Here is an 18,638-nt window from a genome sequence, read left to right on the forward strand (position 1 = left end):
AGCGGGCTCGGGTGGAGCCGAGCGGGACCGAGCGGGGCGGAGCGCAGGGGCGGCCGCCATGAAACGGGACCGGCTCGGCCGCTTCCTGTCGCCTGGGGCGGCGGGGCCGCGCAGGGGCTCGGGCGGCAGCTGCGGCGGCGGCCGGACCCGGGGCCGCCCCTCCCGCGGCAGGCCGAGCGTGGACGAGGCGCCCCTGGTAGCTTCCCGGCTGGGTTGGGGGCCGGCGCGGGCCTGTGGGGACGCGGGCGAAGACGGCGCCGACGAGGCAGGTGGGTTCAGCCAGCCGCCCGGGACCACGGCCCGGGCCTCTCTCCCCGGCGCCCTTGGGCCGCTGGAAGGCAGGCGGAGCCTCCCTGGCGCCCGCGCGGGGTGATGTTTCGCAAGACCCGACCCTGCCTGCCCACGGAGCTCGCAATTAACGCTCGAGCTCTGCGGCCCGATGGGCCTGGCTGATCCTGGTCCGCGCTGTGGTCTGCAGCCTGAGGTCATTGCTGACCCTCCCCAGCCTCAGCTGCCGGCTCATTCGCACAGAACCAGTGGGTCCGGTGCGGTGAGGGCCCCCTGGCCCCGGTCTGTGCCTTCGCACTGGGTGCCTTTGCCCTCGGCTTCATCCTCACGCGGCAGACGGACCCAGACAGACGGGAGGAGCTGGACACCCCCTTCACTTCTGGTCTCAGGATGAAGTTTCCAGCTTCCTTTATGAACTGACACAGTTGTGGAGGCATTTATTTATTTAAAAACTATTTGTTAAGAGTTTTCTTTGGGAAAAAATTTTACTGAGCTATCATTGATATAGAGCATATTAGTTTCAGATATGCAACACAATACTTTGATATTTGTAAATATTGTGAAATGAACACCAGTGTCTAGTTAACATTCATCATCTCACAACATCTCATAACATCCATCATGACTTTTTTTTTTATGCTGAGAACTTTTAAGCTCTACTCCCTTAGCAAGTTCCACGTGTACAATTATAGTCAATTATAATTAGCGTTGTTAATTAATTATAGTCACATTCCCTTTCTTTTATCAGTGGAAGTTTGTACTTTTTAAAAGATAAATTTTTTTTTATTGATTTTGGAGCGGGAGGCAGAGATAGAAACATCAATGTTGAGTTGACTTTGGTGTATGGCATAAGATAGTGGTCTAGTTTCATTTTTTTGCATGTGGCTTTCCAGTTTTCCCAACACCATTGTATATTCTTGGCTCCCTTGTCATAGATTAATTGACCATATTTGCATGGGTTTATTTCTGGGTCCTCTGTTCTTCCACTATGTGTCTGTTTTTATGCCAATGCTATACTGTTTTGATTAGCTTTGTAATACAGTTTGAAATAAGGAATTGTGATGCCTCCAGCTTTGGCTATTTGGGGTCTTTTCTGGTTCCATATAAATCTTAAGATTGTTAGTTCTATTTAGTTAAAAATGCTGTTGGACCTGGCTGGATAGCTCGTTTGGTTAGAGCGTCGTCCGGATACATCAAGGTTTCAGGTTCAGTCCCCAGTCAGGGTGCTTACAAAAGGCAGCTGGTCCGATATTTCTCTCTCACATTGATGTTTCTCTCTCCCCTCTCCCTTCCTCTCTCTCTAGAATCAATGAAAAATATTTCATCAGGTGAGGATTTTAAAAAAGGCATCAACCAATGAATGTAAAATAAGTGAAACAAATCGATGTTTATCTCTCTCTGCCCCTACCCTTTCCCCCTCCTTCCCTCCCTCTCTCTCTCAAAATCAATTTTTACAATGCTATTTGAATTTTGATAGGGACAGTGATGAATCTTAGATGGCTTTGGGTAGTGTGAACATTTTAACTATGAATTCTTCAAATTCACAGAATATTTTTCTGTTTGTGTCTTCAATTTCTTTCATCAGTGTCTTAGTTTTCGGTGTACAGGTCTTTCACTATCTTGGTTAAATGTATTCCTAGGTATTTTATTCTTTTTGATGCAATTGAAAATTGGATTGCTTCCTTAATTTCTCTTTCTGATAGTTTGTTAGGGCTGATTTTTGCACATTGACTTTGTATCCCTTACTGTGACTTTACTGGCCACGTGGCTCCCCTCCTGGAGCTTGTGTCTTGTCTGGCCTGACTTAGCATCTCCTGTGCTTGCCCAGGAACAGGCCGCGCTCTTGCCATGGGGCACTGCCGCCTCTGCCACGGGAAGTTCTCTGCACGGAGCCTCCGCAGCATCTCTGCCCGGGCACCTGGGCAGATCTCCGAGAGACCACCCCCAGGGGAGCGCGTTTTCGTCAGGGACTTCCAGCACCTGCTGGGGGTGGCCATCCACCAGGACCCAGCTTTGTCTCAGTTTGTCTGCAAGAACTGCCACGCCCAGTTCTACCAATGCCACGGCCTCCTCAAGTCCTTCCTGCAGAGAGTCAACGTGTCCCCGATGGGCTCCCGGAAGCCCTGCACACAGTAGGCGCTCCCTCCTTTGCTCATTTGGGGGTGCTCAGGTTAAGCCCCATGTACTGTGCTGTTCTTGGCACAGGAAGTGCCTGGTGGGAGCCTGTGCAGTGGGGAGGCCGTGGTGCGGTTGCAGTGGTCACGTGGAAGCCCCGGAGCGACTGGTGTGGGAGGTGAGGGCCGAGAAGGCTCTGAGTGTAAGGAGACAGCATGGAGGGGCAGGGTCAGCCCACATGCGGGAGAGAGCGGGTAAAGGGAGCGAGCCTGCCCCCCGCTTGCTGCGGGGCCCCACTCATGTCCATGCTGATCCTTTGCAGGGTGGGTGCCCAGCCCCTAACAGAGGCCGAAGAGGGAGCGTGTCTGGGTGAGTGTCCCCGTCCCTGGAGCATGGGGTACAGGGGGCTCCCCGTGGGCTGGGTGCTGACCGGCCACGGGGCTGCTGTCTGTGCCTTTCCTCAGTGGACCTGATCACATCAAGCCCGGAAGGTCTGCGTGGCCTGGTGGGGTGGGTGCATGGACACGCGGCCAGCTGTGGGGCCCTGCCTAGCCTCCAGAGGACGCTGGCCTCCGAGTACTGCGGTGTCATCCAGGCCGTGTGGGGCTGCGACCAAGGCCACGACTACACCATGGACGCTGACCCCAGCTGCGGGGCTCTCCTGCTGGACAGCGCATTGGCAGTCAAGTGGACATGGGACAAGGAGACGGCCCCACGGCTCACCCAGCATCAGAGGTCCAACCCCACTGGGGCTACCCCTCCGCGCTCCCAGGGCGGAGCGACCACAGCCTGGACTGAGACGGAGACGCTGCCCAACACGGATGTGATCCATCCCCCTTCAGATGGCAGCCCTGTGGGGCCTGGGCCGAGCCCCCTGCCTCAGTCAAGCCTGCCCCCAAGTGGGGCTCCAGGTAGGAGCTTCTCTGGGCTGTTAGACCAGGATTCCTACCCCGGAGCCAGCAGGGCCCTCGCAGGAAGTGGATGTCTGCACGTGTGGGCAGTGGTGGCGGAGTCTTGTGGGCATCTGGCGGCAGGGAGGGCCAGACCCTGTGCTCGCTGTGCCTGTGAGGCGCACTCCTCTGCTGTCCCCTCACCGCCTGCTCCGGCCAGGGCACGAGGGAGGAAGAATGGGGCCTTGTTGCAGGGTGTGGGGGAAGAGGACAGCTGAGCCTCTGAGGCTGTTTCGGGTCATTACCCCAGTGGGACCAGTGAGAACAGGCTCCTTTGCTGCGTGGTGGGGAAACAGGCCCTTGGGGTGGTGGTTGTTTAGGGGCATCACGTTAGGCCAGGCCGGCTCCTGCCTGTCGGCTGCCATGTGTACCCCTGTCTGCAGTGGGCACTTGGCCACTTGAGTGTGAGTCCTTTCAGAAAGCGCCACTCCCAGGATGGCTTGGAGAGGGAGTTGCTCAGGCTGGAGGAATCGGGGACTGTGCGGAGGGCCCGTAGGGCTGCACGGCTGCACGGCTATTTACACTGCATGCAATACTTGATAACAGTGATGTTTTTAAATGTCCTGAAACATTCATGACATGTGAGTCATCCCACCCTGAAACAGCTGGATCGGAACCTCTGGGGAGGAGGTTGGCAGCTGTGACTGTCGCTGGGTATCGGGTGCTCAGCGCTGCCTGTGCTGGACACGGGTGGCCTGTGAGCTTGGCAGTGTTGGGACCTTGCGGGGGAGGGAGCTGGGAGGTGGGTGGGATTTGAGGCTGGAGGACCCCAGGCTCACCACAAGGAAGGCCCTGTCAGATGGCCATGCCTCCTTGCTGGGAGCCCTGCCTACGCACCAGTTGGTAACAGGAGCCTTGTTCTTTGTTTCTCAGGGCAGTTGGGTGAGAAGCAGTTTCCATCTTCATCCTCGGATGATCGGGTAAAAGACGAGTTCAGTGACCTTTCTGAGGGGTGAGAGAAGAGTGGGTTTAAACAGCCTAAAATTTCTCCTTGGAAAACCAAACTACCATCCTAGGGGCTCGCTGTCCATGTCCTGGCCAGGGGTGCTTCCAGGCTTCTCGGTCCTGATCAGGGGCTTCCTGGGTCCCAGAGGGTACCCCGCTGATGCAGCTACCAGGCAGCAGGACCTGCGTGTGCGGAGCTCCTGGGAGGGTCCCTTGGGCACCCTCTGCTGCTGCCGCTTGTCTCCTTCCGGCCTTAGTTCTGTGCTGACCCCACGTTCCTAGAGCAGATGATGCAGCTTCTGGCCCTTTGTCATGGCATGCGTGTAACTGGGGCTGTCTGCTCCTGGGCCACCACCTGCCGCTGAGCCAGGAACCACTCAGACCCTTCCAGCCCCACTAGCTGTGGCTGGAAGGCAGATGCACCCTTGTCCATAGAGTAGAACCGTTTTTAGTGCACCAATGACCAAGGTTCCGGAAGAACCCGAGGGTATGTGCTAGAAACACCCCTGGGACAAGAGTGGCCGGGGACTGTCTTGCAGCCTCAAGCTGTTCTCTGACGGGTGGCGGCCGAAGGGGAAGGCCATGGCGAGACAACAGAGTGAACAGTGATTCATACTTCAGGGCAAAGGTTACAGGCAGAGAGCTTTTTCTGGCCTTTGTGACCTTTGAAATGGCTGACAGCTGACCTGTCAGACAGGTGTTCACAGGGTGAGGCGATGTTCTGAGCGTCCACTTAGAAGCCCACCACCTGCGGGGTCTTCACACCCGCCTGGGGCCTCCTTGGAGAGGTGCCTTCTGAGTTTGGGGTCCTGATGTGAGGAGAGCATGTTAGGAGATGGGATAGAGATTGGGGGGTTTTAGGTTTCTTTCAACCTTTCAGAACTAAAACATGGACTATGGGGATCTGTGTGGTGTCTTCAGGCAGGAAGTCGCATCGGATCTGTCACCCACGCAGAGCTTTGCTAAAGGCTCTCTCTTCTGTCCTAGGGACTTCCTGAGTGAAGACGACAATGACAAGAAGCAGAACACCCAGTCCTCAGATGAGTCCTTTGAGCCTTACCCCGAAAAGAAGTAAGTGGATCTTGGTGCAAGGCCTGGGGCTGGTGTCCATCAGGGAACTGGATGCCGCATCTGTGCTCCCCGCACATGTTTTGGGCCAGCCCGCCAAGTCCAGTGCAGTGTGGCTTCTGAGTGAGCTGAGGCCTTTCCCAGGACAGCTCTGGGACCTGGCCTCAGTGTCATTCGTGAGGCAGCCGATGTCCAGGTGAGGATGGCAGGAGCCCCGTGGGCATGACCCAGCCTCGTTTTGGAGCTCCTTGCCTTCCTTGCGCCAGTCCTGCTCACGGCCACACCACCCTGCCAGCCTCTGATTCCTGCTTTCTTTCTGCTCTTGGTGTTGAGTCTCTGGGGTTGGACTCAGCCCTGCACTTGTTCGCAGCTCTGCCTCAGGCACCAATTTCTATGCCACTTCCTTGTTGAGGAGCTTCTATGACCTTGTGTTGACCGCTTTTCAAGGACTTGTCTCTGCAGGTAGAACGTAGGATCCTGGCAGGAAGGGACGATTTTTACTTGTGTCACTTTCTTCCCAACCCTGTGCCCAGGAACCCCCAAACCCTTGCAGTTGTCGATGCCCGACATGGGCACTGTCCTTTAGCATTTATTTCACAGCAGTGAAAACAAGCACACACCATCAGCCAAGAAAACGCAGAGACCGATTGAGAAGCAATCACGAGTTCTTTTCCTTTAAGTTCTGACATGGGTTACGGAGAAACAGGACAATAGGGACTATAGGCGGCTCTGGCGAGAGATCAGTCAGTGTGTAGCCCTGAGGGCCCCCCCCCTTCCCACGCCCCACCTCTGAAACCCACAGGCTCCCTGAAGCCTCCTGCTCTCTGCAAATGTAGTCCACGGTGGGAGGGAAATGGCAAATTACCTGTCAGTGCAGCTGAGAGGTGCCTATGCCACTGAGAAGAGGGTAGAGGCCAACGATCAGGGGACACGCAGCCAGGTTCAAAGCACAGTTACTTGAGACAGAGAGGAGAAGCCTATGGAGTCATCTAAAAGGTTCTTTTAATATTCTCGTTAAAGGGAGGACAATTTCAATTCTTCCTTAAATTTTGTGGTAAAATACACATAAAGTTTGCCATTTTTAAGTTCAGTGGCATTAAGTACATTCACAATGTTGTGCAATAATCACCACTATTTACAAACTTTTCATCACCCTGAGCAGAAACTGTACACATTAAGCAATGACTTCGCTGTCCTCCTCCCCCCAGGCCCTGACAACCACTTGTCTGGGTACCGATTCTAGGGATCTCAGTAGAATTATATTTGTCCTTTTGTCACTGGCTCCTTTTGAGATTTACCATATTATAGCCCGTGTCAGAGCTTAACCACATCTTGGGTTGTTTTTCACCTTTTGTGAATAATGCTCTAAACACTGATGTATAGTCATTCTAATGGGTGAGAAGTGGTACCTCATTGTTAATTTGCTTTGCATTTATCTAATGATTAGTGATGTTGAGCATCTTTTCACATGCTTTTTTAAAGAGAAAAACATCAATTTGTTCTACTTATCTATGCATTCATTGGTTGATTTTTGTATGTACCCTAACAGGGATAGAACCTGTAACCTTGGCGTATCAGGATGACACTCTAACCAGCTGAGCTACTCAGCCAGGGCCACATTCATGCTTATATCTTCTTTGGAGAAATGCCCTCTCAAATCCTTTGCCTATATTTTAATTGGGTTGTCTTTTTGCTGTTGAGTTATAAGATAGTTTTTCCTATTCAGTGCGTTATCTTTTTCACTCTCTTGGTCATGTCATTTGATGTGCAAGTTTTAATTTTGAAGTCCAGTTTACCTATTTTTACTTTTGCTGTCTGCTTTTGTGTCATATTTAAGAAACCATTGCCAAATCCAAGATCATGAAGCTTTACTGCTGTTTTCTTCTAAGAACTTTCTAGTTTTAGCTCATATTCAGGCCTTTGATCTAATTTTTGTATGTAGCATACATTAGGGGTCTAATTTCTTTCTGCATGTAGATATAGTTTCCCAGCACCTTTGTTGGAAACTGTCCTTTCCCTAGAGAATAGTCTTGGCACCCTTGTTGAAAATAGTTGATTGTACTTTTGAGGGTTTATTTCTGTCCTCTTAATTCAATTGGTCTATCCCTCTGTCTTTATGCAAGCATCACACTGTTTTGATTATTGTAACTTTGTACCAAATTTTGTAATCAGGAAGTTGAGTCCTCCATCAGTTTTTCAAAATTGTTTGGCTATTCAGGTCCCTTGAAATTCAATGTGAAATTTAGGATTTTTTTTTTCCTGCTAAAAACACCATTGGGATTTGGATAGAGATTGAATCTAGATTGCTTTGGGAGAAGCATTGTCATCTTAATATTGTCTTCTAATCCACGAATATGGGATACCTTTCCATTTATTTAGGCCTTTAATTTCTTTCATCAGTGTTTTGTAGTTTTCAGTGTACAAGTCATTCACCTCCTTGGTTAAATTTATTCCTTATTATTTTTTATGTGATTGCAAATGAATTTTCTTAATTTCCTTTTTGGGTTTGTTGTTAGTGTGTAGAAACAGGACTGGTGTTGTGTGCTGATTTTGCACCCCGAAACTTTGCTGAATTAATTTTGTATGGGGACTCCGTAGGGTTTTTTGCATATAAAATCATGGCATCTGTGAATAGAGGTCATTTTCCTTCCTTTCTAATTTAGATGGCTTTTATTTTTTTCTTGCCTAATCTCTCTGGCTGGGATAACAATATTATTTTCTTGATCTCAGAGGGAACTTTTCAGTCTCTAACCATTGAGGATGATGTCAGCTATGGCTAGTCACATATGGCCCCAGGTGCTCCCTTCTATTTCTTTTTAACTTTATTTTAATTATAACATATTTATTGTTGAAAAGTATTACAGATACCCCTCCCCCCTTTTTAAAGATTTTTTTTATTTTTAGAGAGTAAAGAAGAGGGAGAAAAAGAAATATCAATTTGAGAGCGAAACATTGATGGGCTGCCTCCTACACACCCTTAGGCATGTGCCCTGATGAGGAATCAACGAGCAACCTTTTGGTACACAAGATGATGCCCAAATGAGCCACACCAGCCAGGGCTCCCTTCCATTTCTGACCAAGTTCCTTAAATGTCTGGGTCCAAAAAGGAAAACAAGTACATTCTCTAAACTTTTAACAGACCCTACTGGTCCCGCACAAAGTCCCCATGGCCCACTCTGGCCTCAGTGGCAGAGCTGAAGAATGGGGGGTGGCAGCTGGTGGAGCACACAGAGCACTCTTCCCAGAGACAGCACTTGCCCCTCAAGGACTTCTGGTTGCTGTGAGTCTCCCATCAGGGTCCAAAGTTCCACAATTGTTGAATCTGAACTTTTTTCTAGCTCAATGGTTGTTTTGGTCCAGGGACTGACCCCTAAAGCTTCTGTATCCCACCATTTTCCATGGTATCTCCAGTGTTTGGTTTTGATATTTAGAATAGGACTAAGACTTCAGTCCTAAAAACCCACCCCTGTAGTCATCGTCCCTGCACTTGGCCCTCCCATGGGGGCAGTACCGGGCATTACCTCCTGAGTTGTTCTGCCTTTGGTGGCTGAGAGTCCTGTTCAGGGCACCAGTTAGCACATAGACTGAAGCAGGCTAGCCCTGGAAGCTGAATCATATCGGAGAACATGAAGGAAAGTGAGACCCATGTACAGAGGTCAGACACATCACTGCATCTGATTTACTTTTTTCCCCAGAGTCTCTGGTAAAAAGAATGGAAGCAAAGAAGCCAAGAAGCCTGAAGAACCAAAAATCCGAAAGAAGCCTGGACCGAAGCCAGGCTGGAAGAACAAGCTCCGCTGTGAAAGGTGAGGCCGGGTGTGGGCTGTGCTGCCGGGTGTGTGGCCAGGGCGGCAGCTCCATGGTGCCCTGTGTTTTAGGGAGGAGCTGCCCACCATCTACAAGTGCCCATATCAAGGCTGCACAGCTGTGTACCGAGGGGCTGATGGCATGAAGGTAAGGAAGGTGCTATTGAAACCAGGGCAGGAGTCTACAGGAGCAGGAGGAGGTGTCAGGTGCTGACTCACCCAAGGGTGCATGAACCTGGGGAAATGGAGATGTGAAGCAGCCCCCCCATTGCCATGCTCCGTGGGAGGATGCACCAGCCTTTGCTCTTGGGAAAGCACCTGTCTTCAGTGAGGAATGGTGGGATCTGTCCCTTCGAGGGTGGTGCACAGGGCTCAGAGGCGGCAGGTGCTGCGTGGTGGGTGAGCTGCTGTCCAGGCCCAGCCCAGCACTCAGGGCCTCACTGTTCCCCTGCAGAAACACATAAAGGAGCACCATGAAGAAGTCCGCGAGAGGCCCTGTCCCCACCCTGGCTGCAACAAGGTGTTCATGATTGACCGCTACCTACAGCGGCACGTGAAGCTCATCCACACAGGTGCATGCCCTGACTCCCTCGTGGGAACAGCCCCCAGGGTCCCCATCTTGGCCTCGTAGGTAGTGTTTTGTTCGTGGGCTGTAGTGTTGGCAAGTCAGCTCAGTTGGTCAGTGTGGAACTGGCAGCAAAGAAATCCCAGTGCCTTTCTGTGCATGTATCGTGGGGGGTTTCTAAATTAAAAAAAAAAGTCATGCTTTTGGGATAAGAGGAAGCCACATGCATTGTAGAAATGGTGAGACATAAAAGCTCAGAGGCAGCCCCCACTGTCAGCTCAAGGGCCACTACTTCTCTGTCACAACCTGGGCTGCTACAGATTCATCATTTTCATGGTGTGACCCACACCACCCATGTCAGGAAACACAAGAACCACACATACACCTATTGTCCAGGATCGGAATCGGACGTATAGTTTGACCATTTGGTTTCTTGGTCAAGAGTCTAAGAAACGGATTTCCAAGATGGGTGCTCCCCTGGTGGGTCCAATGTGGAATAGCAGTACCTGAGACCTGTGATGTGGCTTCCTCTCAGAATCAGTGCTCAAGTAGGTAGAGGGCCTTCTAGGACGTTTAAGAAAACTGGCTTCCAACGTGCAATGGATTTAGAGGAAGCTCCAGACATGGGTTGGAGGGCTCCGCTAATGATTTGTATGATAGTTGTCTTTCATCCAAGTAAAATCAGGTCAGCAAGTTCCCCTGCCTGGGCACTGAGTGTAGAAAGTACGCAAGGTGGGCCTTCTGGGGCCTGTGCTCACCTGTCTCTCCTCAGAGGTGCGGAACTACATCTGTGATGAGTGTGGACAGACCTTCAAGCAGCGGAAACACCTCCTCGTCCACCAGATGCGACACTCGGGAGCCAAGCCTCTGCAGTAAGTGTGGCCTGGTGTCTCCTTGTGGCCACACTGGCACCCAAATCCTTGCTCACTTTCCCCTGTCCCCTAGGTGTGAAGTCTGTGGGTTCCAGTGCCGGCAGCGGGCATCCCTCAAGTACCACATGACCAAACACAAGGCTGAGACTGAGCTGGACTTTGCCTGTGACCAGTGTGGCCGGCGGTTCGAGAAGGCTCACAATCTTAACGTGCATATGTCCATGGTCCACCCTCTGACGCAGACCCAAGACAAGGCCCTGCCCCTGGAGCCACCGCCCAGGACCACAGAGGGTCAGGCTGTGAAGCCTGAGCCCACCTGAGGGTGCTCAGCACCTGAACTCAGCAGGTGGTAGGTGGGGTTGAAGGACAACTTTCATAGTTCCTCCCATGAGACCTGAAGGCACAGCTTGGCTCACTCTGAGAGATCCCATGCTGAACCTCACCCCTGTGCTGGAAGGTGGGGGGCTCAGTGCAAGGCCGAGGTAGCCTTTCTGCATCCATTCTGGGACCAGCAATTTATTTTCCTATAAACATGGACTTGGGGCCAGATACAAATTTTAAATAATTGAGTCCTGTTCCTCACGCAAGCAGTCACGGAGATTTGTAACCCACTTTTTCGTGCAACAAGAGCTCCACATTATGCTCGTAATAAATTATTTACAAAGGAATAGTGCGTGTGCAGTTCCAGTCAGAAGAGGAAGGGCTCCTGGGAGAGGCCAGTGTCCTGCATGGCCCGCTGCCTGCTCAGGAGGGCAGCACTCACTTCAGGGTCACAGTCTCCACGAGTGGCCAGCAGCTGCAAGAAAACACCATGCTCAGTGCAGCACAGACCCAACACCAAGGCACGGGGAGGGAAGCTGGTGACCAGAGCTGACCAGAAAGTGGCCAAGTGTTGGACCCCCGCATCCTCACACTTGTATAGCGATTTGGATTTATAAACAAACAACATGGTGAACATTTGGGCATTACCTCTGCCACGTTAGAGAAGCTCGCTCTGGAGCACCGAGGTATTGATCGCAGCAGAAAAAGACGAGCTTTTGTTATCAGGCCAACAGGGCAGCCCTAGAGAGGACAGAGCAACAGTCAGGTGCCCACATGTGTGCCAGGAGGGGTCATCACCTGAGAGCTTGCCTGTGGGCCTGTGGGATGTGCCATCTGCCCCTTGGGTTGTAGGATGTAGGCACGTGAGATGTGCCAATTGCCTGTACAGCCCACCCTTTCACCTGCCTGGCCCTGGAGCTCCTGGGTCCTGCTGGCCCGAGTTGCGAGTACACCTGTCTCCCCGGCTACGAAGAGGCAAAGCAACTTCAGATACATGTCCACAGCAATGTGCAGGAAGGCATCGTCCTGGGTGAGGGCGTCTTCGTCAAAGTAGGAGAGGAGGCTGATGGTGAGACTAGATGTCAGGTGACACCAAGACCTCCCAGAGATAGGTACAGTTGGCACAGGAAGTTCCAGGCCACCTGTGCCATCTGGAGGGAGACCCACCGTGGTCAGGGAAGGCCCCGGTGTGTGAGCTCCTCCTGTGAGGGACAGACAGCATGTGGTCTGACCAGAACAGGGAGTTACCTGTAGAAGGCGACTGGCAGCAGCCTGACATGCTGGTCCGGGGCCAGGAGGAGGAGGAGGTGACCCAAGCCAGCATCTGCAACCCAAGGGGCTCAGTCAGCCCTGGTTGCCACCCCCCAGGACCGGTATCTTGTGTACCTCTGTAGGCCAGGCAGGTGGACCCCACATGATAGCTCAGTGCCACCCTGGGGTCCTCGGTGCTCCACTAAATTCTTTTATACGCTTTTGTCCTGATGAAAATGTAGGGGTTTATATGCTTTGCAAGAAGATAACCATTTGAAAGTTGCTTCTAAAGGCACTCAAATGTCAGGGGTCACAGTCTGACCCTGCTAGGTCAACTGCGCTCTTAGACAATGGCAGATGACTAGGAGACACAGGCCACCATCCATTTGCTATCAGGTCTCAGTGGATTTCTTACCTGTCTCTGTCAACTGAAAGAGCGGCAGCCAGGGCACTTTCCTCTTCTCCAAATACTCCAAGATCTCGGCACAAATGTCCAAAGCCGTCAGGCAGTTGGCAGCCTGTGACCCACAGAAGAGGAGGAATGACTCGGACGGCAGTGGCTGCAGAGCTGAATGTTCCCGCTGGGTTCAGAGCTGGGCACACATGGGGCAGAGGGACGACCCTCTTCACAGAAGGGAGCCTTTCCTTGTTAACTGTGTTGCTTGAGGGCCTCTGATGGAGGGAACTCCAGCAGGAGGAGGTGGCCAGGGACCCTGGGGCCCAAGTGCTGAAGTAAGACATTAAAGGCCCAAGGCCGAGGAGCTTCTACTCCAGTGAGCACAGGACTCCACCCTCCACCCTGACCCAGGAGGGCTGGGCACCTGAGGACCTGCAGTTTCAAGCAACCTGGGGAAGAACCCCGAGACATGAGGGATAACATACGTGTGGGGTCAGATGTGTCGACAGCAGGCCCATCAAGGAAAAGAAAAACAGGACAACCAGTAGCTGCAAATACAAACAGGGACACTTGCAACGTGAAGTCATCTGTGCTGTCCCCACAGAATAGTCATAGGTGTGGAACGCATCATTCCTCATCACCACTTACAGGCCCAGGGCACAAATCTTTCCTCTAAGTGGATCTTCTCAGAAAGAAAAATTTCCAATCACTTTTAAGCAGAAATTGTGTAAACTTATTACTGACTGGATCATTTTTATGCCTCTTTAAACCAGGCTATTGCCAGGGGTCTCCCTGGCGTGAGTGTCCCCACCACAGGTAGCTCTTCTGTGCAGCTCAGCCTCGTTCCCCAGCTTTGTGTCCAGAAATGTTTGTAAAACTCTGGTGGTAAACCCACAGGCTACAACCCGCCTCTCTGACCCTGACCCCAGGCACACCCAGGTGGGATGGCGCCTCTGTGGCCCAGTCCTATCCCCTTGGTACACCAGGCCTTTCAACAGAACCACCTGAAAACAATCATGGAAGAATCTTATTTGTAGGTGTTTTACTTTAAATTATAATCACCAAAAATACATTGGCTAAGCAACTGATTCAGTTGCACAGCAGGTGGGCCCGTGCTGAGCTGACAGGTGGCCTCTAGTGCCCTGGGGACAGACAGTCCCACAACGCCCAGTAGGGACAGTTCAAGGTGCCAGCCTGAACTTGGAGCACCTGCCCTCCGCTGCCCTGTCTCGGCCGTGCCTAACTGGTGCATGTGAACCGAGGCCGTGGAGACGGACACCAGGTTCCACTGGACCGTTGACAGCCCTGCCCTGGGTTGTGATGCGAATGAGAGAAAGATCAATGAAAGACTTCAGAAATGAAACTAAGATATTCTTTTTACTAATAAACTTGACAGTCAACGTCTTATGAAATCTTAAACCCAGCAAATTTTACTTTCAAATAAAGTGTCAGAATCTCCAAACTGCCTGTGTGTGTGTGCTTGGGAAAGCTCCGTCATTAAGTGAGCTGAGAAACACTGACAACGGGCCTGCTGGGGAGGGAAAGTGAGAGAAGAGCTGTCCTTGCCTCCTCCGTGGGGCAGCGCAGCCTCTCCAGGCCTCTCCTCAGACTCCCTTTCCCAACTTGTTGAATCGCAAAGTGCAGTGCAGCAGCGGAGACCCAGGCCGGGCCCGGGGTGGGAGACACTGTGTCAGGGGACTCTGTGTCGGGGGACAGGAGGCTGGGAAGAAGAGAGAGGTGTGTCATCACAGGAGCCTGACAATCAAGTCACCACTGAAAAACCTATGGTCCTTGTTCCCAAAACAGTCATAGTGCAGACCCACCCACCTAGGGTGAGCAATGAGGGGCTCAGAGTCAGCAGGAACAGTCTGCAGAGCCCAAGCTTGTCATGGGCTCATCCTTGGTTTAGGGTCCAGTTTCAGGTTTCAGCATGCCTGTGCCCTGGACACGAGGCGTGGTAGGGCCTGACCAGGGCACTGGTCCCAGTGCCTGAGCTGAGGCCCATGGCCCACAGTCTGTGGCTCGGACCCTATTCTGACTGCGGTGCTGCTCAGAAAGGTTCTGTGGCAGGTGAAAAACAGGCTGGAAATCCATAATGGGATGGAATGCACTATCTACTATGTAGAGTTAGGTTGGTGGGCAGGACTTGCCTTCCTTGTTTCCTGAACAGATTTTGAGCACCCTGACCCTGCAGGGAGACAGGTGCACATCAGGGATAAAAACGCGAGTCACAGAAATGAAAGGCCGCTAGATGGGGACTCGAGATTCCTTCGATGACCTCATAGCACCCCACATCCAGCAGGATACTGGAGACCATCAGCCCATCAGTCCCAGGAGAGGGAGTCAACCAGGTCACTCAGGCCCAGAAACCTAAGCAGGGTTTAACTGATAACTTAGGCTGAAATCGGTCTTTCCCAAAACATTCCTGAATTCTCACTTGGGGCCTGTCAGATCAGTTCTACCGCTCCCCTTTCACATGGGTCCTGTAGCAACTGCCCACAAGGCACCTTGTGAACACCCCAAGGTATCCATGGAGATAACCCAGAGCACTTTCTCCCCACGCCCCACTGTCAGCACCCACCTGCTGGCAAACTGCCAGGCGTCACACAGCCTCTGCAGCTCTCGGGGCAGCGGGCTCTGGAAGCATCTCCACCGACAGAGAAGCTCGGGCTCTAGGCGCTGCCACCACAACTGGCGGAGAGAAAGGTCACAAATCAACAGATGAGGGCCCTGAGGTTTAGGCAAGAGAGGTATGTCCACTCCACCAGCTGACACCACCCCCAGCCCGCTCACACCTATCTAACACTTCAGAAGGTCATGGGCAACCTCTCGTGCACTCCATCTCAGGAAGGCTTAGAGCCGTTCCGTGGGGCACCCTCATCTGCCTGTGCCAAGGACATGGGTTGGAAACCAGAAGCCTTGCCTAAAGTGGTGCCTGTACGTGGAGTCAGCCACACTGTCCAATAGCTCAGCCAGTTCCCCAATATCCCCGCTGAGAAACACAGGACAGGCCACCCACTGAGCTACAGGTGAAATGCCACTATTGCCTGTGAAGTAGTTCAAGTTCCACGCTGTGAGTGTCAGAATCCAGTGAGATGGAGAAGGGAGAGAGAAAGCTGGGTTGTCAGGATGCTAAGACAGCCAGTAACGCACCCAAAGGTCCCACCCAAGGCCACTGGCCGGGGCTGAGGTAGCCTCTGTTCTCCATCCTGAGACAGCAGCCAAGATGGAGATTCAGCAAACACAAAGTTACACCCACAGGAGAGCACAGGCCGATACCATCCGTCCAACCTCAGCCAACGCTGAACAGACAGGTGACTGAGCCAATGCCCAGGCACATGGTGGGAAGGCTGCTCCTTCACACTTGCAGGTGTCCATGCTGCCCGACGCAGGCGCAGGCTGGCAGCCACCTGTGTCCTGACATATTCTCCCTACCCCCACTTCTCCCCAAGTTTTTTCTCTTGAATATAGTAACTGGGATATGATTTTAGTGGGAAACAGACAACACCCCCAGCAGGAGAGCTGGGCCTACCAGAGCAGAGGTTAAAACCAAGGGGCACTCGGTCTGACAAGAGGTCAGGATCTGGTCGGCTGTCAGGGCGGGGTCTCTGCTTCGTGAGCAGGCCTGGAGGAGCCCCTAGAGAAGAGAATGTACCAGAAGTTTAGCGGTTTGCACGTAAACCCAAGCCCTGAAAGACACTGTGGCTTCCCAGCAGCACCAGACACGAGGCTCCTGAGTGGCCAGGTGGGAGGTAGAGGGAAAGGGAATTACCCTGAAGAAGTGGACGGTAATGTCGTGTGTCAGGGCACCTCCGCGGGAACACAAATTTCTCTGAAAAATAGTACAGGTCAGTGAGAGAGCAGCCAATGGTGGGAGGATGAGGATGGTGTCTGACAGGTGGAGGTGTGAAGACAGTTGCCCGTTCACAGCACCACCACAGACCCTGGAGGGCTGCCCCTGCTCACTGCCTTTCCACACTTACCCTCTGAGCAACACGATTTCCCCCAGCCTGCCCGCTCTGGTGCCAACACAGGGGGTGGGGGGCCTCCAGGCAGCCAGCTGGCCGGGTACCCAGTGAGGCAGGGGAGCAGCTCTGTGTGCTGGATGGAACCCTAGTTCAATCTCTAGTCATAGCTGTGCTTTTCCAAAAACTAGAAAAATCTCTCTGGGGTAGAAGCTGTTCCCTGAAGTGAGAAGGGGACACTTTTGTCACCTTACTGACCCGCCTAGTAAGATCAGAGCCCCCGACACTGAGCCACCTGCAAAATGGAAGGAAACGGGTCCACCTGGTAGGCAACACTGTGGTCACAGCATCACTGAGAGTCAAAAATTGAAAGAGAAATGCATGGTGAGCGAATGGTTTGCAACTCTCATGGGTCCAAACAAGGCCAGGGACGGTCCTGTGGAGGAGGGAGCGAGCCCGCGCCTGCATTCACTGGCCTGTGTTGGTGGTGGGCAAGGGCTTGCACACCCAGCTCCAGCCAACACAGCTCCACATCCCACATGGTCAGGACCTGCACCGTGGCAATTACTAGTAGCTCCAAGAGACCACAGACACACTCATGAATTCAGGAGCCAGCCCTGAGTGACCAGATCGCGCCTCCTTCCTGTGTCCCGAGGTCACTTGCATGGCACTTACCAGCTCAGAGTTGACCAAGTGGAAGAACTCGGCGCAGTCTGGGGTGGCTGGTTGTTCTGCCCGGGGGTGGCCGACAAGAACAGACGGAGGGAGTCCGAGAAGGATTCTTGGAGAAGAGGCAGTGCATCAAGGGTGGAGGCATCACTTAACTTTGCTTCTCGAGAACTTAGGTCTCAGGGCTGCAAGGACCCTTCCAACTCACTCTTGGAACCAGAGTGTGGTCTGCAGCCCCCACTGTCCTCAGACTGGGGCTGCCTGAGCCACTGAACCCTATGATAGACACTCAAAAGATGTGACCCAAAACCAAAATGTAAGTTACCTAAGAAGTAGGGTACCAGACTAAGTAACTGGAGGGTTCCAGCATTTCATTCTCTGAGCACACAGGGTCTTCCTTATTTTGACATGAGTTTTTTTCAACATTTTGATACTGGGTCTGAGCAGAAAGCTTTACTCCCAAGTGCTTTTCATATCTCCAGGCCCTGCTCTCCATGGAACCCCAAGAAGAAGCCACCACAGGTTGGGGAGCAGGGGGCTGAAATGAATGACAGACTCCAGTGCTGTTACCTTTTGTACATGAGTAGCTCCCGCTGTCTCTGAAGGCGCGAAGCCATGTCCCACCCGCCTGCAAGAGCCTGGAGCCGGCTGCGGAAAATCCTGAAGAGGAAGTGTCCCCGAGACTGAGCATGGCCGTGGGGCACCACTGGGCCCTGTTCCAGGTCGGCAGCCATCTCCTAGAAAAAAGCAAGGCTGAGACGCTCATGCATTTTCATCTCTGGTTCCAAGTGGTTCTCTGTCCCCTTGTGAAGGCAGAGAATCCTTGGGGCTTCCTGTCTGCCCCAGTGAGGAGCCTGAAATGGACTTGGGAGAGAGGTCTCCACAGGGCTCAGGATAAGTGGGATAAGCCTTTTTATGTGAAATCATTAGAAAGTTGCAAAAATAAGACTAGCACAAAGAACACCTTTACCCAGACTGACCCACAGTTAATGTTTTATTCATTTATCATTTGCTCTTACCCTACACATACAGTGTGGGGGCACACATGTGAGGATGAATTACTCAGGTGAGGACTATACATAGCAGACACTTGATAAATGCCTCAGTGCACACACACAGTGTCCTTAACATGCCCCATCTAATCACTGCCCACCTCACATGTCTACTCGGCTGTGTCTGCCTTCTTTAGTCACACCAGTCATGAAGGATGCGGAGAACAAGAGGTCAAGATGGGTCAGGGGAATCAGGTCTCTTTTTGTGGGATTTTCACTCATTTGTTAAATTTCCCCAGTGCTCTAAACCACAACCTCCATGTTTTCCTTTCCATTCCTATTTCCTAAATCCAGGCACTTTGAGAGGCAGCAGGAATGCCACCAGGAAGCATGAAATCCACACACAGAATCCTATAGAACAGAACACTGTGCAT

At 52.3% G+C, this 18,638-nt stretch overlaps 2 protein-coding genes across 4 annotated transcripts in view; one reads left to right on the forward strand and one right to left on the reverse strand.

Moving 5' to 3' along the window:
* Positions 1-371: 371 nt before the first annotated feature.
* On the forward strand, positions 372-10,929 carry ZNF276 (zinc finger protein 276; the record flags this gene model as incomplete). 2 transcript variants are annotated; one of them, XM_079800325.1, is made up of 11 exons in its annotated part: positions 372-1,616; positions 2,117-2,420; positions 2,726-2,772; positions 2,868-3,314; positions 4,227-4,305; positions 5,286-5,369; positions 9,062-9,172; positions 9,245-9,320; positions 9,627-9,744; positions 10,510-10,609; positions 10,683-10,929. In XM_079800325.1, exons 1-11 carry the CDS (start codon positions 1,556-1,558, stop codon positions 10,927-10,929), a joined length of 1,674 nt encoding a protein of 557 aa, XP_079656451.1. In that variant the 5' UTR covers positions 372-1,555. The 2 variants fall into 2 exon arrangements, with proteins under 2 accessions (XP_079656451.1, XP_079656452.1); XM_079800326.1 differs by having other exon boundaries at positions 372-2,420.
* A 349-nt stretch (positions 10,930-11,278) lies between these two features.
* The window catches only part of FANCA (FA complementation group A), a gene marked incomplete at its 5' end in the record, with an annotated part of 39,262 nt that continues 31,902 nt past the window's right edge, over positions 11,279-18,638 (reverse strand). The window contains 12 exons of one of the 2 annotated variants that reach the window (XM_079800320.1): positions 11,279-11,405; positions 11,579-11,671; positions 11,837-11,970; positions 12,179-12,254; positions 12,597-12,699; positions 13,064-13,126; positions 14,145-14,298; positions 15,160-15,269; positions 16,111-16,215; positions 16,351-16,410; positions 17,219-17,324; positions 17,783-17,949. In XM_079800320.1, the coding sequence (XP_079656446.1) occupies positions 11,589-11,671; positions 11,837-11,970; positions 12,179-12,254; positions 12,597-12,699; positions 13,064-13,126; positions 14,145-14,298; positions 15,160-15,269; positions 16,111-16,215; positions 16,351-16,410; positions 17,219-17,324; positions 17,783-17,949 (1,161 nt within the window). In that variant the 3' untranslated portion in view covers positions 11,279-11,405; positions 11,579-11,588. Of the gene's footprint in view, positions 11,406-11,578; positions 11,672-11,836; positions 11,994-12,178; positions 12,255-12,596; positions 12,700-13,063; positions 13,127-14,144; positions 14,299-15,159; positions 15,270-16,110; positions 16,216-16,350; positions 16,411-17,218; positions 17,325-17,782; positions 17,950-18,638 lie in introns of both variants that reach the window. The other variant, XM_079800319.1, reaches the window with a different exon arrangement.

The sequence above is a fragment of the Cnephaeus nilssonii genome (genome assembly GCF_951640355.1).
Source record: "Cnephaeus nilssonii genome assembly, chromosome: 20".
NCBI classification, from domain to species: Eukaryota; Metazoa; Chordata; class Mammalia; order Chiroptera; family Vespertilionidae; genus Cnephaeus; species Cnephaeus nilssonii.